At 45.8% G+C, this 27,532-nt stretch overlaps 1 protein-coding gene across 8 annotated transcripts in view; it reads right to left on the reverse strand.

The window, feature by feature from the left end:
- Window positions 1–5,224: 5,224 nt before the first annotated feature.
- Window positions 5,225–27,532, reverse strand: part of EPB41L4B (erythrocyte membrane protein band 4.1 like 4B) — a 138,390-nt gene continuing 116,082 nt past the window's right edge. For 3 of the 8 annotated variants that reach the window (XM_027550462.1, XM_027550464.1, XM_027550465.1), the window contains exons 22-26: window positions 26,497–26,574; window positions 20,771–20,887; window positions 18,465–18,533; window positions 9,050–9,222; window positions 5,225–7,899 (exon numbers count right to left, since the gene is read on the reverse strand). In XM_027550462.1, coding sequence (XP_027406263.1) covers window positions 7,830–7,899; window positions 9,050–9,222; window positions 18,465–18,533; window positions 20,771–20,887; window positions 26,497–26,574 — 507 coding nt within the window. In that variant the 3' untranslated portion in view covers window positions 5,225–7,829. The remainder of the gene's footprint in view (window positions 7,900–9,049; window positions 9,223–18,464; window positions 18,534–20,770; window positions 20,888–26,496; window positions 26,575–27,532) is intronic. The other 5 variants (XM_027550467.1, XM_027550466.1, XM_027550469.1 and 2 more) reach the window with 4 other exon arrangements.

Consider the following 27,532-nt stretch of genomic DNA (forward strand, 5'->3'; position numbering starts at 1 on the left):
AAAAAAAAAAAACACCTTTATTTAATTTGTTACAATACAGCTTCTGTTATATGTTTTGTTTTTATGGCCACGAGGCATGTGGGATCCTAGCTGCCAGACCAGGGACTGAACCCACACCCCCTGCATTGGAAGGTGATGTCATTACCATGGGACTGCCAGGGGAAAGTCCTGAAATTTTCTTATTTTTGTTTTCTCACAAGATTTGAGCCCTGGAGGGAGACCTGTTCTTACTCTCAGCACATGTTCTCTGCTTTGTTTCAGCCCAGGTTTTTCACATCCTCTGCTCCCCGGCAACATGAATCCACTGAGTGGCCAAGAAATACTGTGGTTTTCCCTTTCGTACACAATTTCCAAGGAAGGACTTTTCCTGAATGTTCGGAGACCACTACCTGAACAAGAGTTGGCTATTCAAACAGGAACTTAGAGATGAACCTGAGTTTAATTTCATTTTCATTTTTTTAGAAAAAGACCCCTTATTTTCTCTTCTCACCAAAGCCATTTCTCTAACTTTTTTTCTGTTACAAATTTCACAACCTCCTCCCCCCGAAACTCTAGTGCTGCACCTCGGTACCTGACCAGTAACAACAGGTTTGCCCACACTTCTGTCTGTCTAGTAATATGCGTGATTTTTTTCACTTTTGATTGTTTATGATATAAAAGCAGTGATCTTGGAAATTCCTCAAAAAGTTCAACATAGAGTTGTTGTATGAGCCAGCTACTTCAATCTCAGTTATATGCCCAAGAGTTTGAAGAGCGGGGCACAAATGTTCATATTATTCATAATAGCCAAAGAGTGAAAGCAAGCCAAATGTCTATCAGCTGATGAGTGGATAAATAAGATGTGGCATAGCCATAAGTGGAATATGATATAGCCATTAAAAAACAAATGGCACATGCTATTACATGGATGAACCTTGAAAACACTATGTTAAGTGAAAGAAGCCAACACAAAGAACCACATACTATGTGATTCCATTTTTTAGAAATGCCCAGATTAGGCAAATCCATAGAAATCTGAAGACAGAAGGTAAATTAATGATTGTTAGAAAATGGGTGGGGGAAGAACTGATAGTGACTACAGATTTGGAGCTTTTTTTTGGAATCCTGGAAATATTCTGGAATTAGTTGTGTTTATAACCAGTCCATCCTAAAGGAGATCAGTCCTGGGTGTTCATTGGAAGGACTGAAGTTGAAGCTGAAACTCCAGTACTTTGGGCACCTGATGCAAAGAGCTGACTCATTTGAAAAGACCCTGATGCTGGGAAAGATTGAGGGCAGGAGGAAGAGGAGACGACAGAGAATGAGATGGTTGGATGGCATCACTGACTCGATGGACATGGGTTTGGGTGGACTCCGGGAGTTGGTGATGGACAGGGAGGCCTGGCATGCTGTGGTTCATGGGGTCGCAAAGAGTCAGACATGACTGAGCAACTGAACTGACTGAACTGAATGAAAGAGGAACTCCCCAGGTGGGTAGGTGCTCAACATGCTACTGGAGATCAGTGAAGAAATACTCCAGAAAGAATGAAGGGATGGAGCCAAAGCAAAAACAACATCCAGTTGTGGACATGACTGGTGATAGAAGCAAGGTCCGATGCTGTAAAGAGCAATATTGCATAGGAACCTGGAATGTCAGGTCCATGAATGAAAGCAAATTGTAAGTGGTCAAACGGAGATGGCAAGAGTGAACATCAACATTCTAGGAATCAGCGAACTAAAATGGACTACATTGGGTGAATTTAACTCAGATGACCATTAGATCTATTACTTTGGGCAGGAATCCCTTAGAAGAAATGGAGTAGCCATAATAGTCAACAAAAGAGCCCAAAATGCAGTATTTGGATACAATCTCAAAAATAACAGAATGATCTCTGTTTCCAGGGCAAACCATTCAATATCATGGTAATCCAAGTCTATGCCCTGACCAGTAACAGTGAAGAAGCTGAAGTTGACCGGTTCTATGAAGATCTACAAGACCTTTTAGAACTAACACCCAAACAAGATATCCTTTTTATTATAGGGGACTGGAATGCAAAAGTAGGAAGTCAAGTAACACCTGGAATAACAGGCAAATTTGGCCTTGGAGTACAGAAGAAAGCAGGGCAAAGGCTAATAGAGTTTTGCCAGGAGAATGCACTGGGCATAGCAAACACCCTCTTCCAACAACACAAGAGAAGACTCTATACATGGACATCACTGGATGGCCAACACCGAAATCAGACTGATTATATTCTTTGCAGCCGAAGATGGAGAAGCTCTATACAGTGAACAAAAACAAGACTGGGAGCTGACTATGGCTCAGATCATGAGCACCTTATTGCAAAATTCAGACTTAAATTGAATAAAGTGGGGAAAACTACTAGACCATTCAGGTATGACTATACAGTGGAAGCGAGAAATAGATTTAAGAGAGTAGATCTGATAGACAAAGTGCCTGATGAACTATGGACGGAGGTTCATGACATTGTACAGGAGACAGGGACCAAGACCATCCCCATGGAAAAGAAATGCAAAAAAGCAAACTGGCTGTCTGAGGAGGCCTTACAAATAGCTGTGAGAAGAAGAGAAGTGAAAAGCAAAGAAGAAAAGGAAAGATATACCCATCTGAATGCAGAGTTCCAAAGAATAGCAAGGACAGATAAGAAAGCCTTCCTCAGCGATCAATGCAAAGAAATAGAGGAAAACAACAGAATGGGAAAGACTAGAGATCTCTTCAAGAAAATTAGAGATACCAAGGGGAACATTTCATGTAAAGATGGGCTCAATAAAGGACAGAAATGGTATAGACCTAACAGAAGCAGAAGATATTAAGAAGAGGTGGCAAGAATACACAGAAGAACTATGCAAAAAAGATCTTCATGTCCCAGATAATCACGATGGTGTGATCACTCACCTAGAGCCAGACATCCTGGACTGCAAAGTCAAGTGGGCCTGAGGAAGCATCACTACGAACAAAGCTAGTGGAGGTGATGGAATTCCAGTTGAGCTATTTCAAATCCTAAAAGATGATGCTGTGAAAGTGCTGCACTCAATATACCAGCAAATTTGGAAAACTCAGCAGTGGCCACAGGACTGGAAAAGGTCAGTTTTCATTCCAATCCCAAAGAAAGGCAATGCCAAAGAATGCTCAAACTACCACACAATTGCACTCATCTCACACGCTAGTAAAGTAATGCTCAAAATTCTCCAAGCCAGGCTTCAGCAATACATGAACCATGAACTTTCAGATGTTCAAGCTGGTTTTAGAAAAGGCAGAGGAACCAGAGATCAAATTGCCAACATCCACTGGATCATCGAAAAAGCAAGAGAGTTCCAGAAAAACATCTATTTCTGCTTTATTGACTATGCCAAAGCCTTTGACTGTGTGGATCACAATAAATTGTGGAAAATTCTGCAAGAGATGGGAATACCAGACCACCTGACCTGCCTCTTGAGAAACCTGTATGCAGGTCAAGAAGCAACAGTTAGAACTGGACATGGAACAACAGACTGGTTCCAAATAGGAAAAGAAGTGCATCAAGGCTGTATATTGTCACCCTGCGTATTTAACTCATATGCAGAGTACATCATGAGACACGCTGGGCTGGAAGAAGCACAGGCTGGAATCAAGATTGCTGGGAGAAATATCAATAACCTCAGATAATCAGATGATATGGCCCTTATGGCAGAAAGTGAAGAAGAACTAAAGAGCCTCTTGATGAAAGTGAAAGAGGAGAGTGAAAAACCTGGCTTAAAACTCAACATTCAGAAAACTAAGATCATGGCATCCAGTCCCATCACTTCATGGCAAATAGATGGGGAAACAATGGAAACAGTGTCTGACTTTATTTTTGGGGGCTCCAAAATCACTGCAGATGGTGACTGCAGCCATGAAATTAAAAGACGCTTACTCCTTGGAAGGAAAGTTATGACCAACCTACATAGCATATTAAAAAGTAGAGACATTACTTTGTCAACAAAGGTCCATCTAGTCAAGGCTATGGTTTTTCCAGTAGTCATGTATGGATGTGAGAGTTGGACTGTGAAGAAAGCTGAGTGCCGAAGAATTGATGCTTTTGAACTGTGGTGTTGGAGAAGACTCTTGAGAGTCCCTTGGACTGCAAGGAGATCCAACCAGTCCATCCTAGAGGACATGGGTCCTGGGTGTCCATTGGAATGACTGATGTTGAAGCTGAAACTCCAATACTTTGGCCACCTGATGCCAAGAGCTGACTCATTTGAAAAGACCCTGATGCTGGGAGGGATTGGGGGAAGGAGGAGAAGGGGACAACAAAGGATGAGATGGTTGAATGGCATCACCAACTCAATGGACATGAGGTTGAATAAATTCCGGGAGTTGGTGATGGACAGGGAGGCCTGGCGTGCTGCGGTTCATGGGGTCGCAAAGAGTTGGACACAACTGAGCGACTGAACTGAACTGATATGATATTATGAAGATGGTAAAAAAAAATACGGATTATACTTTAAAATGGTTAACATGGTGAATTTCAAGTTTTTAAAAAGCTGTGGTATTTGAGATGGTGAAAGAAAGATAAAAGTGACGTCAGAATATTCTTGTTCTATTCTGGGGGTGTAAATTTTGGGGTGAATTCAGGTGGGATCTCTCAAATTCTCTAGGACCTAGTTTTTAAATTCTTCAAACATAAGGATCTCCTATGCAGTCTACAATCCACAAACTCAGGGTTGCAGGATTCCCAGACCACTTGCATTAACTACCTACCCCCATGTCCACTGGGCTTCCCTGGTGGGTCAGACAGTAAAGAATCTGCCTGCAATGCAGGAGACCCAAGTTTGATCCCTGGGTCGGGAAGATCCCCTGGAGAAGGGAATGGCTACCCACTCCAGTATTCTTGCCTGGAGATTTCCATGGACAGAGGAGCCTTGGAGGTTTACAGTCCATTGGGTCACAGAGAGTCAGACATGACTGACTGACTGACAATTTCACTTTCCCCATGTCCACCAGGAGTCTGTGGCCCACAGTTTGGAACTCTTGCTCTGGAATGATTATGTCAGCAAGCTGATTTTTCTTCCTGGACATATGATGTGTTGTGTGATTGTACAGTACTGTTATTTTGGGTTTAAGTTTTTTTTTTTTTAAAGGTGAAGTGACTATACCAATTCATTTTTATCGCTATGAATCTACCCAACACAATGTCATCTTCTCAGGTCCCAACTCCAAGCATCCAACATCCATGCACATAGGCAAATAACAGGACAACTGCCGAAAGGGTGGAATCCTCTTGATTTTACTGGTTAGAGTTCAGCTGCCAGAGGTACTGGGTTTTCATATACAGTAACAGCCAACTTGTTCGTGATCAGACTTCAGTGACATCGACCTTCCGAAACATCTGTGACGCAGGGGGGCGTGGAGGAAGAAGCAGCAGGCTCAGAGCCTCCTGAGAACAATGGCCCAAAACCCATGCACCACCCCTCCTCAGACGCAAAGCCAACCTGACACGTACGCAGCACTGCCTTTCCTGGCTTCCTCAAGGAAACTTCAGTTTTGCCCCGGAGGTTTCCATCAGAGAGCAGGAAGTGAAGAGCAGAAGACTCAGAAAGCAGGTCAGAAGAGGAGGGACCGGCAGGACGTGACAACTCGGGACACAAACACTTCCCCCATATTGTACAGGAACACATTTTGTATCGTGTGCACAACAGAAAGAACGGCGAAAGCTGTTTAAATACAGCCAGGGATCGGGTAGTATGGAAGGCGGTAAAAGTTCCCAGATACCACAGTTGCCCCCAACAGCTTCACCAATAGAGCAGACAGCAGTGCAAACCATCAATGAGAAGAGTGTTAGTCTGTGAAAGGCAAGCCAAGCCCTGCAGGTTTGGACAGGCTCTTGGTGACATCACGACACCACAGCAAGGTACAAACGGGCTGATGTTTGTAATGATGACCATGACTCATCCAGAAAAGGTTAAATACTCTCCAGTGTACTCTGTTTACTAAGGCAGGGAAGTTTGTAATATATTTTAGAAAGATTTCCCTCAAAAAATATTAAAATTTTAAAGATTCATCACTTAAAAGGGTTAATCCTCTGTTATCTGAATATTTGCGTACATTACCTCATTTCACAACAATGCTAGTTAATGAGGCATTGCTTTTTTTTTATGTATCATTAGTATCAAATTATTGGCACCATTCAGATTTAAGGAGAGGGAGAGGAGAGCAAAGTATACAATACAACATAAAAATACAATTCTGATACAAATATATGAGATCAATCCCACTTAAGTGGTCATAAGAAATGGATGGATATTTTACACACAAGGAAATACAGCTACTAAGTCATCACATGGAAAAGTGCTCAGCTTTGCTAGCAATTAATGAAATAAAACAACCTTTTGAGAACAACTATACGTACTTATTAAACTAGCAAAAATAAATAAAAATGGCAAAACCCAATACTGGCAGAACTATCCGGTAAATAGAAATGCTTATACATTGCTGGTGGCATCAAAAATTGTAGAGGGGATTCAAGCATTCAGAGAAGATGGGAGGTTGAACTTGATGACCTTTAAGGTCCTTTCAACCAGGAGACGAGATCTTTCTAGAAAGCAATCTGACAATATGAAACAAGAGCTATAAAATACTTCATGCTCTTTGACCTTGTCATCTCTCTTTGGAGATACTCCCAAGGGAAGAATCCAAAGGAAGAAACATTTTATTTTTTACAAAGACATTCATAGCAGCACTATTTATGAGAATGAAAAATAGGCTATAACTCAAATATCTAGTAATGGCAACAAGTGAGGTTAACCACATTACATGAATACAAAGAAACTGAAAGTGGTGAGAGCAGGATCAGTGTTGAAAAGAGAAGATATGCGTTAGATGGAGGAAGTAATCAAGGATTATGTACACACTGACCATACTCATGAAAAAATGTGTGCATGTGCATCGAGAAAGCGTGGGGAACAATTGGAGGGCCAGTTTGTGGTTAGGGGGTTCTTTTATTCCTGCAAAGTTGTTCAAGTGCATAAGAAAAATTTAAAAACACATTTCTTGAAACTATATAAAAAAGAGCGAAGTTTCTTCTGGTCAAGTTTCTATCAACAGGACATGAGTTGATCAACTTTAGAGAGAATTTTCCTTCATGGAACACCCAAATGAATCCTGCTATCAAATCCCTTTGTAAGGATTTTTAGACAATTTCAACTATTTCAGACAATTGAAGCTTTTACTTTGGGTTCAATAATAAATTCTATGTATCCCCAATAATATCATAACCCCCAAATTCACAAGTTAAATTATATTTCTGATTAAGCTGAAATAACTTCAGTCCTGGTGATTGCAACTTTCCTTTTTTAGTTCACCTACTCGTGTCTGAATAAAAATGAATGTTAAAGACTTTATAAGATCTGTGCATTTACCAGTGTAAATGAAAAACCAGCAGTAAAGAATTATTCTCTCATTAAAAATGACTCTTTAACAAACAGTCAAAGCTTGGTGCAAGTGTCAGTCATACAAAATCACATGGTTGAGACTGAGAGCAAAGGATTCCATGCCATATTAACCCCTGTGGTTATTAATATGTACACACAGGTGCTTCTGAAAAGGAATCCCGGTTTTCCCATCTTTCTTCTCCTAGGCTTACCAAATTTTGTCTCAACTACATTGAGTAGTAGGAAAACCTCTAATACTCAGGAGACAGCAAATAACTTTTCCAATAAAAGTCAAGCCAGAGGTTGGCTTTGACTGGCCATGGAGACCTGGGCGACCAGAGCACATGTTTGTATGCTGTGCTACAGCGAGCACACGAAGCCCGAAGAAAGAAAACGGACAGAAGGCACCATGCCCTCCTCCAGGCAGCCAGGGGAGAGTTTCACAGTTCGGTCATCAGCAGTCTTTTCATCATTTTCTCTCTCTCCAGTTCCTGCCGGAGTGTCTCTGCACTGAGAAAGAGGAGGCGACAAAATGGTGAGATACACGCTCAAAAATGGTAAGAGCAGCCTCGGTTTAAATGCCATTTCCCAAGCTCAGCTCCTGACTTGCTCTTTCAGGCTCCTTAAGGAACCCCTCCATTTGCCAGCCCTACAATGGCCTGAACTTGGCTGCCTATGGATTTCCCCCACCAGACTTCAGCTTCTGCAGGTACCGCTCCTCAGAGGACTGACTGTTATTTACGCCATTCCTCTCTGAACCCTCAGAGCTGAACACAGGACCTGGCACGTAGCACCCTCTCAGCAACTTGAAAGTCCAGGTGTTAGTCACTCAGTTGTGTCCAACTCTTTGCGACCCCATGGACTACAGCCTGCCAGGCTCCTCTGTCCATGGAATTCTCTAGACAAGAATACTGGAGTGGGTAGCCATTCACTTCTCCAGGGGATGTCCAGCTTAATCTGAAATAGGATATAACTCAAATATCTAGTAATGGCAACAAGTGAGGTTAACCACATTACATGAATACAAAGCAACTGAAAGTGGTGAGAGCAGGATCAGTGTTGAAAAGAGAAGATATGCGTTAGATGGAGGAAGTAATCAAGGATTATGTACACACTGACCATACTCATGAAAAAAATGTGTGCATGTGCATCGAGAAAGCATGGGGAACAGTTGGAGGGCCAGTTTGTGGTTAGGGGGCTTCTGTTTTGCTCACTCTACATCCTTAGCACCTAGAATAATACTATCTAGACCTTGATGTGGAGAAGGCAATGGCACCCCACTCCAGCACTCTTGCCTAGAAAATCCCATGGACGGAGGAGCCTGTAGGCTGCAGTCCATGGGGTCGCGAAGAGTCGGACACGACTGAGCGACTTCACTTTCACTTTTCACTTTCATGCATTGGAGAAGGAAATGGCAACCCACTCCAGTGTTCTTGCCTGGAGAATCCCAGGGACGGGGGAGCCTGGTGGGCTGCCGTCTATGGGGTCACACAGTCAGACACGACTGAAGTGACTTAGCAGCAGCAGCAGCCTTTGATGACCTTTCAGTAAATACTTAGAGAATACATGAAGAAAAGCATGAATAAGACAGTCACAAACATCGTTGCAGATGTGACAAACACAATGAACCTGGGCCTGGTTTCCCTGTCACCAGAGTTACCTGTCGGCACCTGCTGGTCTGACACACCTGGTTGCTGGAGAAACAGGCTTCCGAATGGTGTAGATGGTCTGCACTGTGGACACGGCCTCTGTCAAGGGCCTCAGGGTCGCTGCTGGAATCAGCGGGGAGGACTGGCCAGGACAGCACTGTACCTTACTGTCTCTAAAGTCTGCCTGGAGGGGAAACAAAAAAGAGGAAGTCAACCTCAATTTGGGTTTCATTTTCATATTGTCAGCTGTTTCCTCACCCTTACCACAGTCCCTGTCATTTTTAAATAATAGTTCATCAATAGCCTTGTATTAAACCATTTTATTTAGTGCCAGCCACTATGCTAAGTACTTTACATGTATTACCTCTTCACAATCTTTAAGGGGGAGGCCATGTTTCATCACGTTAGACACCATCATTTATAAGACACACCATTTTTTGCACACGCCACAGAGAAAAAGTAACCATTCAAATTCTGTCAGGCCCACTAGTGTAATACCTACTCTAATTTCAGAGATGTTAGAAGGTGGAAAAATGCACATCTCGGAACTGATTTTTATGGAAAAGGAAACTGAAGCTCAGAGACGTTAAGTAATCTTCCCGAGGTCACACAGTAAGCACTAAGAACCAGTATTTAGAACCAAGATTCTAAATGGGGAGAATCTTTATCTTTAAGAGTCCTGAAAGACTACTGATGAAAAATATAAGCCCCTGTTTGTTTTACAACTGCCTCCAGAGACAGAACTGAGCTGGCCTGGGCTGGAGCAATGCCAGAGAACTGACCACAAGAACAGAGCATCACAGAGCTGCTGGCATGTGATGTTTGCCACAGGGGGCTTTCACAAACGTTGGGATGTAGTGGTCACTTGTGTGGTTCCTTAGATAATGCTGGCTCATTTCTTTCCAGGGACATGGTAGGATTACACTTCCCCAGCCTACTTTTAAAAATGTTTTTTAATAAATTTTTATTTATTTATTGGCTCTGCTTCCTGGCATGCGGGACTTTAGCTCTCCAACAAGGGATCAAACCTGTGGCCCCTGCAGCGGAAGCACACAGGCTTAACCACTGGACCCCCAGGAAAGTCCCCCTCGACCCCACTTTGAAGCTGGCATGGCCAGTGCCTTGCTTTGGCCACGGAAATGAGCCAGCATGTCTTATCTCCATTGGAAGAGTTAAGTGCTGGTGTGTGATTTGTCACTTCTTTCCCCGCCTCCCCCCAACCTCTGTGACCAGCAGTGTTCTAGGTGGCAGCTGCTCCATTAGCCAGGGTCCCAGAAACAGAACAACACAGAGCAGAAGGCACAGCCCACCCATGGCAGTCACGCAGCATGAACAGGAAATTCAATTTGTCATTTTAAAGCATGGCTGAGTCCAGCCTTCCTGATACAAGAGCTGGGGTAAACGTTATTTTGTTGCTTCAATAAAGTGGGTGTAGGTTGGGCTTTTGATGCCAATTTTGACTCTTTCTGGAAAAAGAGGGAAATGTACTTACATACAAAGGCAATTGCGGGGAAGGTACCAGGGCCTTAGCATGAATCAAGGCAGTGGCATCAAACTTTACTAACAGTCATTATATTCCTCACTGCCATGCACTCAAAATAGGAAAAAAAAGAGCCAACCTCATTTAAGAATGACCTTGTGCTCTAAGTCACTTCAGTCATGTCCAGCTCTTTGTGACCCCATGGACTGTAACCCACCAGGCTCCTCGGTCAATGGGATTCTCCAAGCAAGAATACTGGAGTGGGTTGCCATTTCCTACTCAGGGGATCTTCCCAACCCAGGGGTTGAATCCACGTTCTCTTAAGTCTTCTGAATTGGTAGTCAGGTTCTTCACCACTAGCACTACCTGAGAAGCCCACGAATGACCTCAGGGAGCCGTGAAAATCACTATCATTAAATCTCAACCCTGAGTCCTCGTCTTCTTAATATTTGCTGAATGAAGACATGAATGAACCAACATTTGCTGGGACAAAGTAGGTAACATAGGGACAGGCCAGGTTAAGATCATGATACAGAAATCTGACCAGAGTCAGGCAGAGGTCCTCATCTTAGACAGACCGAGGCCCTGGGCTGACTATCAAGTAGACTCAACAGGCTCAAATACAAGGTAGGAACTGGCTTCAGAGCCAACCAGGGAGTCTGGTTGTTGAATTCAGGCACAAGGTCAATGCTGGATCAACTACCAGGATAACTGTATGGAGTTCCCTGGAGCTGCTGACCTCCCCCTTCACTGTGGACAGGATAGGTCAGGGAGTCTCTGGAGAGGCCAACTCAAGGTCAAGTATCTTGACCTTGGTAGGGAGGAAAAGAGAATATGATGCACAAGAGGAAGAAAATTAGGAAGCTGAAGCTTATGAATTTGGCTTCCATTACCATCAAGCTGTTGGTATTAAAAACTTGCTAATTATAATCTCCAGTTTAGTCCTCTCTCCTGATACAGACTTGGATATCCAACTGCCAAAAAGCAAAAGGCAAAAGAAAAAAGCAAATGAGAAAAGGAAAGTATATATATATATATCTGAATGCAGAGTTCCAAAGAATAGCAAGGAGAGATAAGAAAGACTTCCTCAGTGATCAATGCAAAGAAATAGAGGAAAACAATAGAATGGGAAAGACTAGTGATCCCTTCAAGAAAATTAGAGATACCAGGGAAATATTTCATGCAAAGTTGGGCACAATTAAGGACAGAAATGGTATGGACCTAACAGAAGAAGATATTAAGAAGAGGTGGCAAGAATACACAGAATAACTGTACCAAAAAGATCTTCATGACCCAGATAATCACAATGGTGTAATCACTCATCTAGAGCCACACATCCTGGAATGAGAAGTCAAGTGGGCCTGAGGAAGCATAACTATGAACAAAGCTAGTGGAGGTGATGGAATTCCAGTTGAGCTATTTCAAATCCTAAAAGATGATGCTGTGAAAGTGCTGCACTCAATATGCCAGCAAATTTAGAAAACTCAGCAGTGGTCACAGGGCTGGAAAAGGTCAGTTTTCATTCCAATCCCAAAGAAAAGCAATGCCAAAGAATGCTCAAACTATAGCACAATAGCACTCATCTCACATGCTAGCAAAGTAATGCTCAAAATTCTCCAAGCCAGGCTTCAACAGTATGTGAACAAAGAACTTCCAGATGTTCAAGCTGATGTAGAAAAGGCAGAGGAAACAGAGATCAAATTGCCAACATCCGTTGGATCATAGAAATGCAAGAGAATCCCAGAAAAACATCTATTTCTGCTTCACTGACTATGCTAAAGTCTTTGACTGTGTGGATCACAACAAACTGTGGAAAACTCTTCAAGAGATGGGAATACCTGACCACCTTACCTGCCTCCTGAGAAATCTGTATGGAGGTCAAGAAGCAATAGTTAGAACTGGACATGGAACAATGGACTGGTTCCAAATTGGGAAAGGAGTATGTTAAGGCTGTATATTGTCACCCTGCTTATTTAAGTTATATGCAGAGTTCAGTTCAGTCACTCAGTCATGTCCAACTCTTTGTGACCCCATGAACTGCAGCACGCCAGGCCTCCCTGTCCATCACCAACTCCTGGAGTCCACCCAAACCCATATCCATTGTGTCGGTGATGCCATCCAACCATCTCATCCTCTGTTGTCCCCTTCTCCTCCCGCCCTCAATCTTTCCCAGCATCAGGGTCTTTTCAAATGAGTCAGCTCTTCTCATCAGGCGGCCAAAGTATTGGAGTTTCAGCTTCAATGTCAGTCCTTCCAATGAACACCCAGGACTGATCTCCTTTACGATGGACTGGTTGGATATCCTTGCAGTCCAGGGGACTCTCAAGAGTCTTCTCCAACACCACAGTTCAAAAGCATCAATTCTTCAGCACTCAGCTTTCTTCACAGTCCAACTCTCACATCCATACATGACTACTGGACAAACCACAGCCTTAACTAGACGGACCTTTGTTCGCAAAGTAATGTCTCTGCTTTGAATATGCCGTCTGGTTGGTCATAACTTTCCTTCCAAGGAGTAAGCGTCTTTTAATTTCATGGCTGCAATCACCATCTGCAGTGATTTTGGAGCCCCCCAAAATAAAGTCAGCCACTGTTTCCACTGTTTTCCTTTCTATTGGCCATGAAGTGATGGGACCAGATGCCATGATCTTCATTTTCTGAATGTTGAGCTTTAAGCCAACTTTTTCACTGTCTTCTTTCACTTTCATCAAGAGGCTCTTTAGTTCCTCTTCACTTTCTGCCATAAGGGTGGTGTCATCTGCATATATGAGGTTATTAATATTTCTCCCGGCAATCTTGATTCCAGCTTGTGCTTCCTCCTGCCCAGCGTTTCTCATGATGTACTCTACATAGAAGTTAAATACACAGGGTGACAATATATAGCCTTGACGTACTCCTTGTTCTCTTTGGAACCAGTCTGTTGTTCTATGTCCAATTCTAACTGTTGCTTCCTGACCTGCATACAGGTTTCTCAAGAGGCAGGTCAGGTGGTCTGGTATTCCCATCTCTTGCAGAATTTTCCACAATTTATTGTGATCCATAGAGTCAAAGGCTTTGGCATCATCAATAAAGTAGAAATAGATGTTTTTCTGGAACTCTCTTGCTTTTTCCATGATCCAGCGGATGTTGGCAATTTGATCTCTGGTTCCTCTGCCTTTTCTAAAACCAGCTTGAACATCTGGAAGTTCATGGTTCACATACTGATGGAGCCTGGCTTGGAGAATTTTGAGCATTACTTTACTAGCATGTGGGATGAGTGCAATTGTGCGGTAGTTTGAGCATTCTTTGGCATTGCCTTTCTTTGGGATTGGAATGAAAACTGACCTTTTCCAGTTCTGTGGCCACTGCTGAGTTTTCCAAATTTGCTGACATTTTGAGTGCAGCACTTTCACAGCATCATCTTTCAGGATTTGAAATAGCTCAACTGGAATTCAATCGCCTCTACTAGCTTTGTTCTTAGTGATGTTTCCTAAGGCCCACCTGACTTCACATTCCAGGATGTCTGGCTTTAGGTGAGTATGGGTGATCACACCTTCATGATGATCTGGGTCATGAAGATCTTTTTTGTACAGTTCTTATGTGTATTCTTGCCACTTTCTTAATAGCTTCTGCTTCTGTTAGGTCCATACCATTTCTGTCCTTTACTGAGCCCATCTTTGCATGAAATGTTCCCTTCTCTAATTTTCTTGAAGAGATTTCTAGTTTTTCCCATTCTATTGTTTTCCTCTATTTCTTTGCCTTGATCACTGAGGAAGGCTTTCTTATCTGTCCTTGCCATTCTTTGGAACTCTGCATTCAGATGGGTATATCTTTCCTTTTCTCCTTTGCTTTTCACTTCTCTTCTTTTTACAGCTATTTGTAAGGCCTCCTCAGACAGCCATTTTGCTTTTTTGCATTTCTTTTTCTTGGGGGGATGGTCTTGCTCCCTGTCTCCTGTACAATGTCACAAACCTCTGTCCATAGTTCATCAGCTACTCTGTCTATCAGATCTAGTCCCTTAAATCTATTTCTCAGTTCCACTGTATAGTCAGTCATAAGGGATTTGATTTAGGTCACATGATGCAGAGTACATCATGTGAAATGCCAGGCTGGATGAAGCACAAGCTGGAATCAAGATTGCCAGGAAAAATATCAATAACCTCAGATATGCAGATGCCACCACCCATATGGCAGAAAGTGAAGAGGAACCAAAGAGCCTCTTGATGAAAGTGAAAGAGGAGAGTGAAAAACCTGCTTAAAATTAAACATTCAAAAAATGAAGATCATGGCATCTGGTCCCATCACTTCATGGGAAATAGATGGGGAAACAATGCAAACAGTGTCAGACTTTATTTATTTAGGCTCCAAAGTCACTGCAGATGGTGACTGCAGCCATGAAATTAAAAGATGCTTGCTCCTTGGAAGAAAAGCTATGACAAACTTATATAGCATATTAAAAAGCAGAGACATTACTTTGCCAACAAAGGTCCATCTAGTCAAAGCTTTTGAACTGTGGTGTTGGAGAAGACTCTTGAGAGACCCTTGGACAGCAATGAGATCAAACCAGTCAATACTAAAGGAAATCAATCCTGAATATTCATTGGAAGGACTGATGCTAAAGTTGAAGCTCCAGTACTTTGGCCACCTGATGGGAAGAACTGACTCATTAGAAAAGACCCTGATGCTGGAAAATATTGAAGGCAGGAAGAGAAGGGGATGACAGAGCATTAGATGGTTGGATGGCATCATCGACTCGATGGACATGAGTTTGAGTAAGCTCCGGGAGTTGGTGATGGACAGGGAGGCCTGGCGCACTGCAGTCCATGGGTTTGCAGAGTCAGACACGACTGAGTAACTGAACTGAACTGATCCAGCTGCCCATTCACTATTTCCATCCAGGCATTTCCAAGGCATTTCTAACACATTTGCAAGAGGCAAATTCATTATTCCTCCTGGTTCAGTCTTCCCTAAGATTTCCTTGTCTCTGAATGCACCCACTCTCCATCCACATTCTGTAAGTCAGAAATCTTAGAGCTATTTCTGGCCCTTTCTCTCCCTCATCCAATCCAGTTCCTCACCAGCCTCTTAAATATTTCCCCGATCTGTGCACATCTATCCACCTCCACCATCAACAGCATTCTGGGCCAAGCTCTCTGCCTTCTTTCCCTTGAACTACTGTTCGAGGTTTCTAGACGACTGCTCAGAGCCCACACTGCCTGATCCCAGCTCCTCTCACTGCCATCACAGGGGTCATCGCCAAACGCAGCTGCCCTGGCCCTGCCCTGCTCAGAGTCCTTCAAAGGCTTCTCGCTGAAGGACTTCTCATCTGAGCTCAGCCAAGCATGGCTGTGCCCGGCAGGGTGTGTCCCTGCTTTCCTTCCCCGTCCTCCTCTCATGCCCCACACCCTTGCTCTCTGCCTTCTATGCCCACTGGCCTCAGTTCAGTCCCCTGGAGGTGGGATGCCCCCTCTGCCCCAGGACTCTGGCTCATGCTGCTCCCTCTGCCTGCTCTAGCTGCCTTCAAGCCACTCTTGCCCTGTTCTTCAAAGTCCCAGCATGGTTTCTGACATTGGCTTCCTGCTCCATCTTGGCCCCTGGCTTTTCAGGAAGGGCTTCCCTGGGTGTCTCACAGCACTGCCAAGGCTGGGCAGCAGGCCAGAGTGCCTGCCATGGCCAGCAGAGGAAGTGGAGCCGGAGCCTCCAGCTAAGGAAGCTGTGCCCAGCCAAACTGCAGGGGCCAGATGAGTATCTGGCAGCAGCACTGAATGCCTGGTCCAGCCCCTGTGTCTCTGTCCTCTGTTCCTTAAAAGACAGGTGCTGGAAGCTGATCATGACCCTAGTGCAGATTGTTCTGCATGTGTGCATGCTAAGTCACTGCGGTTGTGTCCGCTCTGTGTGACCTCATGGACTGTAGCTCACCAGGCTCCTCTACCCGTGGGATTCTCCAGAAAGAACACTGAAAAGTGGGTTGCCATGCCCTTCCCCAGGGGCTCTTCCTGACCCAGGAACAGAACTCACATCTCTTATGTCTCCTCTATTTGCAAGCTGGTTCTTTACCAGTAGTACCACATGGGAAGCCCCATGGATTGTTCTAGAAACCTGCTTTTGTTTCTGCACAGACTGTTGAACACCTTCCCAGGTCTGTTCATCCTCAGACCTGAATCAGCCACTGCTCACACCCTCCTGTCCATATGGCTGAAGCCACCTCAGGTAGTGACAATCAGCCAGCCCCTGAGACTGCACTTTGAGCTATCCCTAGGGCACCACACAGCCCGCCCAGAAGATCCTCTAGATTGACCTTTGGAAGGAACCTCAGGGACCATGTGGTTCTAGGAATTGCAAACTCTGATCCCTGGGAGGAAGAGGGAGGGAGAGGAAAGAGGCATGCATGGGTATTCAATTATGCCCAACTTTTTGTAACTCCATGGACTGTAGACCCCCAGGATCCTCTGTCCATTGGATTTTCCAGGCAAGAATACTGGAGGGGGTTACCATTTCCTTCTCCAAAGGATCTTCCCGACCCAGGGGATTGAACCTGCCTCTCCTGCATTAGGAGGCAGATTCTTTACCACTGAGCCACCAGGGAAGCCTCAGGAGAGAGAGGAGGGAGCCTAAACTCCCTACTTCTGCTCATCAGAGAGTGAGCTTCTGTACAAGCTCTTAATTAAAGAAAAAAGTCGAGGAGCTGAAGAGAATCTTGAAAATCATCGAACTCTCTCACTTTGCAGATGAGGAAACTACAACATTTAAATGTTTAAAAACATTTCAGCAGTTTGCAGAGAGTTTAAATAAGCTGCTCAGCGACACAGAGAGCCATGGCAACAGGAAAGCCGGTTGTCATGACTACCTGCTCTTTTTATTACACCACCCTGCTTCTCCAGCATTGAGGAACAACAATTCTACTTGACATTCGTGGGATGGTCTGAGCATGGTCGAGTACTTTCAAGTTCTTGATCCCTTTTGACACTTGCCTCAACCAGATATGAGGAGGAGGATGTTCTTATTACTATTTCCACTTTAAATAAAAGGCGACTGGTGCTCAGAGTGGCAAAATTTTAACTTAAAATCATAAATCATACCATTATCAAGATGCAGATCCAACCCCAAAGTATTGAAAACAGAGAATCTGATAAATGCATGTACATGCATGTTCATAGCAGTATTATTCACAGTAGCCAAAAAGTGGGGAGAACCCAAAACCCATCCATGAATGGATGGATCAACAAATTGTGGTATATAAGTGCAATGGAATATTATTCCTCCATAAGAAGAAATAAAATACTGATACATCCTACAGCATACTAGACACAGGTCACATAGTGTATGATCCTATTTTTATGGAATATCCAAACTAGGCAAATCCAAAGAGACAAAATGCAAATTGGTGGCTGACAAGGGCCAGAGTGAAGGGGGAAATGGGGATGACCACTGACTGGGTATGAGATTTCCTTTGGGGGTGATAGGAAGGTTTTAGAATTAGAAGTGGTAGTTGCATGACACTGAATGTACTAAATGCCACTAAACTGTCACTTCAAAAATTGTTAATTTTATGTTACATGAAGCTCACCTCAATAAAATAAAATAACTCGAAAATGCTGACCCCCAAACCCCAACTTCTTCTCAGCCTCACAGAGTTCACAGCGATCAAAAGAAGCTGTTGGTGGGGCTTCCCTGGTGGTCCAGTGGTTAAAAACCCACCTTCCAATGCAGGGGATGCAGGTTTCATCCCTGGTCCAGGAACTAAGATCCCATATGCCCCAGGGCAACTAAACCCTTGCGCCATAACTAGAGAGAAGCCCATGCACTAAAAAAAAAAAAAATCCCGCATGTCGCAACTAAGAAACAACGCAGCCAAAAATAAATAAATACACACGAGCTGTTGGCATCATCGGCTGGCAATCCTCAGGAAAGCAAGCCACCAGGGAACTATGTCTTAAAACACGGATCTGTTTTCCAGATCTACTTACGGTAAACTGTGGCCCTGTTATGAAAGGATCAGGAAAAGGGGTCACTGTATCAGCCGGGAATGTTTTTATCTTCAAAAAAGAGACAGAGAAGAGTGTTACTTTCAGATTAGAAAACAAAGCTTTGAAATCTTTGGCAGCACACTTTTAAACTGAACTGAAGGATACAGAAGCACACACACCGAGCCTTCCTTGCTTGCTGAGGAAGTAAACCAAGGGCCCCTACGAGAGTTGCCTAGCGGCTGTATCTGAGCCTGGAGTTGTGCCATAGGGCCAGGCCTCTGCACGGAAGACAGGCTGGAGTCTTGGGTTTGCTGGGCCTCACCCTGACCGTAGCCAGGGGGTGTAATGAGGAGGAAAGGGTGACGTGGGGGCCTGCTGATGGCCCCTCAGCAGCTGTGGGGAATGGACTGGACGCCACTGATAGGGAACAGAGTCTATCAGAGTGGACAGAGTACCAGGAGGCCTGGACTAATCAGGCCAGGAGGGCTCGCTGTCCGTTCACTTTAGTTGTCGGGCTCCCTGTAAACTCTGGGCAATAGAGGGAAACCTCAGGGGAACCCGGGTAAGCCTGGAAGATTCCTACCACCATGGCCTTGGGGACAGAAGGCATGGTGATCACAAGTGCCCTGTGCTGGTGTCTGGAGAGGGTTATCCTGCAGGATCAGGTAGTGCCAACTGGCCATCAAGAGCCTTTGCTTCCATTTCTTTCTCTTGGGTCATTTCACCTTTGGCCTCCTAGAGGCCTTTGGAGGACAGGGGGCGGGGAGGGGTTGTTTCTTTAAGCTGGCCTCGAAGACTGCCAGCAGGCCCAGGGTCCTGATGGCCGGCACCAGCTTTGTCTGCAGCCTCGGGGCACAGCAGCTGCCTGCTGGTGGACGCACATCGTTCCACTCCCACCAGAGGGCTGCAGCCGAGACACCAAGGCCACCACTTCCCACGTGCAGTCGCTTTAGTGCATTTCAGGGTCTTGCCTACGGACAGTAGTTACCTGATGGCTTTGAATCATTCTAATAGCGGGTAAGATAGGGATGCACAGGAACACATCAGATCAGACCCAAATCTGCTGAGGGTTTCTGAGGGAGTTGAGTAGGTCTCAACTCAACCCATCTAGAAATGACAATGTCCTTGCAGTGAGCACTGAGATGTCTAATCCAAGCCTGCTCGCCCCTCCCCCAAACTCTCTTTTCAAACATCTCAAAATTCCCATGGACCCAGGTGCCAGTTCGCGTTCTTGGTAGTGACTACCTGCTGTGCAGCAAGTAAAGGACTGGGGGAAGCCTTACTCCTTGCAGGGCTTAATGGTTCAAAGTGGTGTGCTGAGACCAACAGCAATGTCAAAGTCACATACAGAATAGACTCAGACCACCGTGAAATAAAAGGGAAAAAGAGGATTATTCTTGCTATTAAAGAAATGCAAGAGTTGGCAACATCAAAGAGTTATTTTATACCTGCTCTAAAGAAGAAAAAGATATTCCAACAGTTACCCTCTGGGTTGCTGAGCTCTGACAAAGCACATACACTCTCCTGACGGTGCTGTCGTTGGTATCACCACATTGGAATGGGGGCAAAGCCAAAGTTGCAATATTGAACCCAGCAGGTTCCGGCCTGAAAAAATAAAGCCCCTGATGCACAAGTTATATGTGTTCCCTGGAGCAGTGACAAACTGGAAACAAAGCACACGTCCTGCAGGAAGGAGTTTGTTAGGTAGATGGTGGACCGTTCACTTGATGGAATACACAGAACGTGGTACCAAGAACAAGCTAGAAGCAATACAACGGTAAGCGAAAAGAGGAAAACGGTAGGTGACGTGGATGCTATGATTTAACTATGTAAAACTGTGAATGAATAGAAATAAATATTAGAAGGAAACATGCAAAAATGAAAAAAAAAAAAAAAAAAGTGCCAGGTTGGGATTACAGGAGATTCCTTTCAAGTCATTATGTAATTCTCATATCGTCATCTTGATAAACAGCAGGAAAAGACAAGTTAAAAGCTTTTGTTTGCAACAGAAATGCAACTAAGAGTGTTCTCTCTGCGGAAAGCATCTATGCACATCATGGCTCTAGGAAAACAAACTCTTCACGGTTCTTGAGACCTACAGAGAAAGGGGTGGGACCACGGTCGTGAGTCCCAGTTTGACCAGGGCTGGTTGGACTTCAAACTCTGCGTCCATCCTGGAGTGACAGCCCCTGAGGCCCAGGCTCCTCCGGGGTCCGGTGCTCGTGCACACCCCAGGGGCTGCTGCCTGGTGCTCCTGCCCGCCTCACCTCTCCTGGCCAGGCCCCTCTCCCTGCCAGGGTACCTACCAGCCTCGTTTTGATTGGAGGGTGCATGCAAACTCCAGTGGTCTCTTCCTTCATGGGGAGAGAGAGTGGAGGAGAACAGCGAGAGTGGGCACAGTGGGGGGCGCTGGCGGGCTCTGCCTGCTCACGAGGAGAGGAGAGAAGGGGAGGACGAGGTGGTGAGAGAAGGGGGGAGGAGATAAGGGAGGGGAAGGAGAGAAAGATAGCACAGTGCAAGATGGATCTGTCAACTCCAGTCTGCTCTCCAGCCAGCCTCACCCACAGCCTCCTTCCAGCCTCTGGCCACCTGACTTCTGGTCCCTCCCGCTTCCCTCTTCTCTCCGCCTTCTCTCCTCCTCCCCAGCCCTCCTCAGTCTGCTCCACTGTCTGGGCAGAAGGGCCCATCAAAACTCTCTTGCCAGGACTGGCAGGTGGGGACCATCTCCTGTGCCAACCGCACAGCACCGGTATGCTGTTGAGGATGCTAAAGCATTGCCCAGGCCAAGCCAGAAAGAGCTCAGATGAATCGGTGAAGATGGCCGTGGGGGCAAATTGAGCAATGGCCACACGCTTGAGAGTGTCGGCCTTCCATGCCCAGCGGCCTCCTACACTCTGCTAAACGAGGACCCACATTACGATGGACAGGTGAGTAGAGAGCTCCAAGAAAGAGGCACATCAGTGAGGAGAAATACAGAGGTCAAGACCGCATCTGTCATGGCTCTTTATCTGTGTTCAGAAGACCTGCTGGCCATGATCCCCCTCCCACATTTATGGCCCCAGGCCTTGGCATCTGGTCTAGGCACTCGGGGGAAGGGGAGCCTTGCTGCTTAGCTGGAAGCTACCAAGCATTGTGAGAAAATGCCATGTCACTCTTGGGATCCTGGATTCCCCGGTTTTGTTGTTTAGTCGCTGAGTCGTGTCCGACTCTTTTTGCGACCCCATGGACTGTGGCCCACCAGGCTACTCTGTCCATGGGATTTCCCAAGCAAGAGTCCTGGAGTGGGTTCCCATGTCCTTATTACCCAGCCCCAGAGCTAAACAGTGCCATGCACCCAGCAGAGATCCGACAGCTTGTACTAGTGAGGATGAGGACGGTGAGGAGAGAAAGCTCTGATGTTAGGAGAGTCACTGACAGGGTTAGTGTGAGTCTTAGGAAAGAACCATTCACTCCAGAGAACAAATACATGTGTCTTTTCGCTCAAGAGCATTTTCTTAAGTCATTGGTATGATTCTGCCATGATGGATCAAGGACAGCCTCTGGGAAAGTTTCACTGAAAAATTATCGAGAACATTGCAGCCTTATTTTTCATCTCCAGATGGATCTAACACCATCCATAGACAGTCCAGTCCTAGACAATTTCCAAGGGGCTTTTACAGCCATATTCCCAATGGCCTTCAACACAGCCTTGTTTTATTATTCAGATGTGGGAGAGGCAGAAATGACATTTGCAAAGCCTAAGTCCATGGGTTTAGACCCTCTTGTCCATTGTTTCTAAGTCCATTTTTCAGAAACAAGGGAGTCCACATTAGTCACCTAAAGTTAAGTTTGACCAGCCTACTTAAAACCTCCCCTTCTGGTCCTCGGGACAAATCCCATGTTCTACAGGATGCTAATCTAAGGCATGAATCACCAGAAAACATGGACATTCTGCCTTGAGGCCAAAATGTGTATTGGCCACCAGAGTCTGAATTGAAGATTATAATGGATGACTTATTTGCCTAGCATCAGATTTATTGGTAAAGAAATGCTGGTCCATTCCACAAGCATCTCTGACCTCTCTAAATGGAGATTTAGAACTTAGATTTTTAAATGCATCTGAGTAGATGTAAACAAAAGAATATCCCTGGGGTTCCCACACTTCCGACTCGTAGTAAATGAACAGGAAATAAGATAACACGTGTAATAGGATACTACTCTGAAATACCATTTATATTTTCTCCTGGTATTTCTTTCCCTCCTAGGGTCTTTTCTATACCCACACAGCTAGGTTCTGAGTGGCTTCTGAGTTTCAAAATCTGACCTTTTGGGGGAATAGAAAGGTATATTTCTATTCTAAAAAGAATAGGTATAGATAAATGATGGTTAAAATGTGTAAGCTTTCAAAAGAGATTGCCAGCTTGAGGATAGGTGAGAAAATTCACAGGGGAAGGGAGGAGGGGTAGACACGAGTGAGTGCTGAGCAAAGGGGCTCTGTGCCCCCTCATTCTCTAATGGAGGCTGGGGGACAAGGATGAAAGAGCAGAGGGGAGTGACCTTTCTGACGCATTTTGAGTTGGCGCTGCCTGAGCTGCTGGTCCTGCTGCAAAGCCTTATTAAGAATGTTTGGATCCCCATGAAGACCTACTATACCCAAGTTTACCAGATGTGGGTAGGAATGGGATTGGTGGGCTTCATCGTTTATAAAATCAGGAGTGCTGATAAAAGAAGTAAAGCCTTGGAAGCTTCCAGTCCTACACCTGCTCATGGTTATCGCTAACCAGCTTTCCCTGGACGAGATGTCTGTCTGACTGTGTTATGGGACACTGTGGTGACTTGTAGCAATGCCACTGCCCTCAGGCATGAATAAATGTGCCTGTAAGACTCCTCCTCAAAAAATAAAAGAGCAGAGGGGACCTGCGCCCTAGCAGAGAGGTCCACATCCCAGAAGCTCTGTGATCTCCATCATCCAAAAGGGACATGAACGGAGCAGAGGGTGTCCCAGATCCACCAGCCAACAGGTGACTTCACAAACCAAAGAGACTTCCCTCACTTTCCCCGTGCCCTGAAGAACATGGACGCAACCCCGGGAGACTGGAAGAGGCACCCAATTTGACTTGAGATTAAGCTTTAGCTCTCCTGCTAGAATGAGGGTCAGAATAATAACTAAGTTATTGAGACAAATGGAAAACCAACTCTTCTGACCCCCAACCCAGGGCCCGTTCTGGGCCCTACACAGCCTTCCTTTGGCCAAACCATCTCCTCCCTGACCCATGAACCCCTGATTGATGTTCCCTGACCCAGAGGGGACCCGGATCCTGGCTGGCTCTGCAGTTGGGTGAGTGGTTCCTGAAGTGTGGGGATCAGGGAGGGACAAGCCCCCAAGAGAAAGCATCAGAGAGGCAGGAGGTGTGGGTGTTAATGGGCTTTGTTACCTGGGGAGGGAAGCTAGTGTGACTGACCTGGAGTAGACAGGATGATGCAGCCCAAGGTCAACACGACTTGCGTGTCCATATGCCCTCCCTCCGCCTCCCCTCACTCTACCAACACCCACACCCCCGTGCACAGCAGATGAGAATTCCAGATGGAGAGTGGGTGCTGTCTGTACTCATATGCCTTCTTCCCTTCCATCCCCACGCCCCCATGCTTCCCTCCCAGGCAGAAACTCTTATCTGATCTCGAAGAGTCTGCGATGCAGATTCCAGGAATGGGCGGACAATAAAGCTGCAGAGGCTGCAGGACTGGGTTGGCTAAACTGAGCCACACAACCAAAGAGCCAGAGATTAGAGAAGAAAAGATGTGGGAAAAGGAGGGGGCAAATGCTGTAAGAGTGAAGCTGGAAAGCATGTTTTTGTGGCAACTTTGAGGATGCAAGTCCTTAGGGCAGCGTACGGTACAAGAGAAGAAAGAAGCAAAAGGAGATTTGAGAAGTGTTACTGGGAGGTGTTCATTTAATCTTCTTTCATTATTTTGAGAGATGCCAGTTAAAGATCGAATTTCTTCTTTTTTTTTTTCATGGCTGTTTGGACCATACTTCGTTCCATGCAGAGACTGGCTCATAAGGGTCAAAAGTCATCAGGGTTCAACTAGCTCCAACAGTGTCTTGGTTTAATGAAGTTCAGAAGATCGGTCCCGCTCCTCTCTCGCCAGCTCCCTGTCCTTCCAGATCTGGCCAGGGCAGTGATGTGGCTTTAGGAGGTTTGTCCAGTCTCAGACCCCAAGTCTAGTCTTTCCTGGGCTATCCTAGGAGATACAGATGCCACGCCTCTCCATCACCCCAGCAACAGGGCAGAGAGGGCTCCAGTTCCTATTTCTGGGATGGTGGGAGGAACAAATGGAGGAGATGGAAGTAAGAGGACCAGACTAAGGTAGAAGCAGGCAGCTGGAGCTCCTCTTCCTCACTAGGACCCTTTATCACTCTCAGAGATAGGACTCTGAACTGTAGTAAACCCAGAAATACCAGCCCTCCAGCACAACTAGCGTGTGTGTGCTTTGTGAACATGTACCTGTGCCTCAAATCTGCACAAACAAGACAAAGGATGCTTCATCTTGAGAACAGATACTCCCTGCCGACTCTAGCTGTGAAGTGAGCAGCTGTGTCTTGTCCCTCGGCTGGGCAGTGCAGCACCTGGGTCCTATTTCAGAGCTCTGTCAGAGCTGCCCAGAGACATAGGCAGAGTATCCTGGGGACAGACAGTAAGCTCCCTGTTGGAGGCTACCCTATCTTGGCAATCTGTCTAACAAGAAGGGCATGAATTACCAGCTCCATGTTCTTGAACACGGAAGGAAGTAACTCTGCAGGTTCCCAAGCTGGGCATCACCCATGGTCAGTTCTCAGCTGGTTATCTGAAGGAGCTGACTCAAAGCTCTCAGACAGTACCAGCTCACCAGATGAGACGCACAGTTGCAGAAATCACAAGTGATTTCCTTGTGCTAGTCAAGGCAGGAACAGTGATCATTCCTAAAGCCTGTGCAGCATTTGGCCTCATATGTCCCCTCTTGAAAGCTGCCCAGAAAACCTTCCCATCCAGGGCACCCTCATCCAACTAGCCTGTTCTGAATGACTGCCACCTGGCTTCTCCCCAAGCATCCTGCACATGGCTCTCCTATGGATTCTGATCCTTTATCAACCAGAGCCCCTCCAGCCTCCACCAGCTGCCCTATCCACTCCCAGAGCCTCACACACAGCCAAACACACAGATCAGTTCTCAGGAGATAGTTTTTCACTTGGCTCATATTTTCACTCACAGGCCATATTTGCGAACCATGATTTATGCTCCAGTACCCTTGGGTATCAGGCTAAGCCCAGCCAAAGATACATGCAATCTTGCCTGTGTCATCTAGTGATATTAACAATCTTAAACACATTTACATTGCTTTCTATGTGGGGCTCTTTCTCTTGTGTGATCCTCATTATACTCTTAGGCAAGCAGGGCAAACAATGACAGAAGATGGGGCAGCAATTATCCAGTGGCCAGGATCTTAAAGTGAGGAGCAGAGACCGGAGCTAGTTCTGGTCTGCATGACTCCTGGTCCAGTGCTCCCTCCCCCAAGTGGCCTTCCCACTTGCAGGAATCCCATCCCTAGGGAGAGACCTGTCTGCAGAGGATAGAGGATGGTAGGGAGGCACAAGGAGCCTGGAAAGCCAAGGTGAGGCCCTGAGCTGGTGCTTTAGGCCAGAGCATGTTGTTGGAAGAGACAGCAAGAGATGCCTCATGGCAGGCATGCGGGGTGCAGCCCAGGAAGCCAAGAACCCGAGACTCAGGAAGAGAGGAGCCCTACGATGTTCAAGGATCAGCAGACAGGTCGGGTGGGGCTCCTGTTGCCACCCTCAGAGGAAAGGGGACACCGCCCTCCCTCAGGGGCTCTGGGAGGTGGAGGGACCCCTGACGCCTGAACCCTGGAAGAAAGCTGACCCTGAGCCTCTAGGCTGTGAGCAGGACAAGAGGGAGAGCCTTCCCCTCGGTGATGCCCACCTCCGTCCATCCGTCCCACTGCCAAGACATGTCTACAGTCTGCGGCTTTTCTGGTTTTAGCAAAATGGAAAGTTTACCAGAGGAGTGGCTTCTGTGAAATCCATCAGGAGATCCCCCGGCTCCAAGGTAAAGGCACCTCTGCGGTTAGAGGGGCTCTACAGAGGCAGACAAAAACATCCCAGTTAGGGGTGGGAGGCTCACGAGAGAGGGGGTATACGTATACATATAGCTGATTCACATTGTTATACAGCAGAAATCAACACAACATTGTAAAGCAATGATCCTCCAATTAAAAAATAAAAACAATCGGAAAACAGAAATATCCCAGTGAGTGCTGGTTCTCGACTGACCACGGAATTTCATCAGAAAATACAGGTGTTCCCTACCTCTCTCCTCCCCTCACTTACTAGCACTGAACTCATTATTACCCCCACCCCCCCCCCCTCACGGTTCTCTTGCTCAGCAGGGTACAAAATATTGAGACCAAACCCCAATTTTTCTGACATCTTCATGGGTAGAAGCAGGTTATAGGGAGGGGGACTGTCTTTTTTGAAGCTGAAAACAATTTTTCTTAAATGCTCTGAGTGCTCTTTGACTGGCCTTTGGGGGAAAAATACTTCAAAGAGTCCTTTGAATATATAAAGAGAAAGAAAAGACCCCATCTTGGATCCAGGGGGCCAAGACCTCAAGGAGCTAAACTTATCTGCACAATAGTGAGGAAAAGCTTTCTGGTGGGAGGGTGGGATCTTTCATTTTTTGGAAAAATTTTTTCTGTCTTGCCCTGGAGTCTTAGCAGCATGGGGGCCTTGAAGCCCTATATAGGAAAAAATAAGTCTCAAACCTCATTAACTTGGTGCAAGCAGAGCCCTAAGGAGAGAGCTGACCAGGAGAGGGAGCCCTGTGGCCTCTGACAGGATGCTGCTCGCATCTCCAACCCAGTTCCCTTCTGTTTCGCAAATGTGTCCGCGTGGTTTTAACCACGGCCTGGATATAGACAGGACCCCGTGTCCACACTTGGGACAAAGAAGTGCTAGGGACTTGGCACAGTGGAGGGGAACCCGACTCCAGTTCCCAGGAGATGATCTACAGAAAAGCAGGGAGCCTCAGTCTAGG

Source organism: Bos indicus x Bos taurus, chromosome 8 (genome assembly GCF_003369695.1).
Source record: "Bos indicus x Bos taurus breed Angus x Brahman F1 hybrid chromosome 8, Bos_hybrid_MaternalHap_v2.0, whole genome shotgun sequence".
In the NCBI taxonomy this organism is placed as follows: domain Eukaryota; kingdom Metazoa; phylum Chordata; class Mammalia; order Artiodactyla; family Bovidae; genus Bos; species Bos indicus x Bos taurus.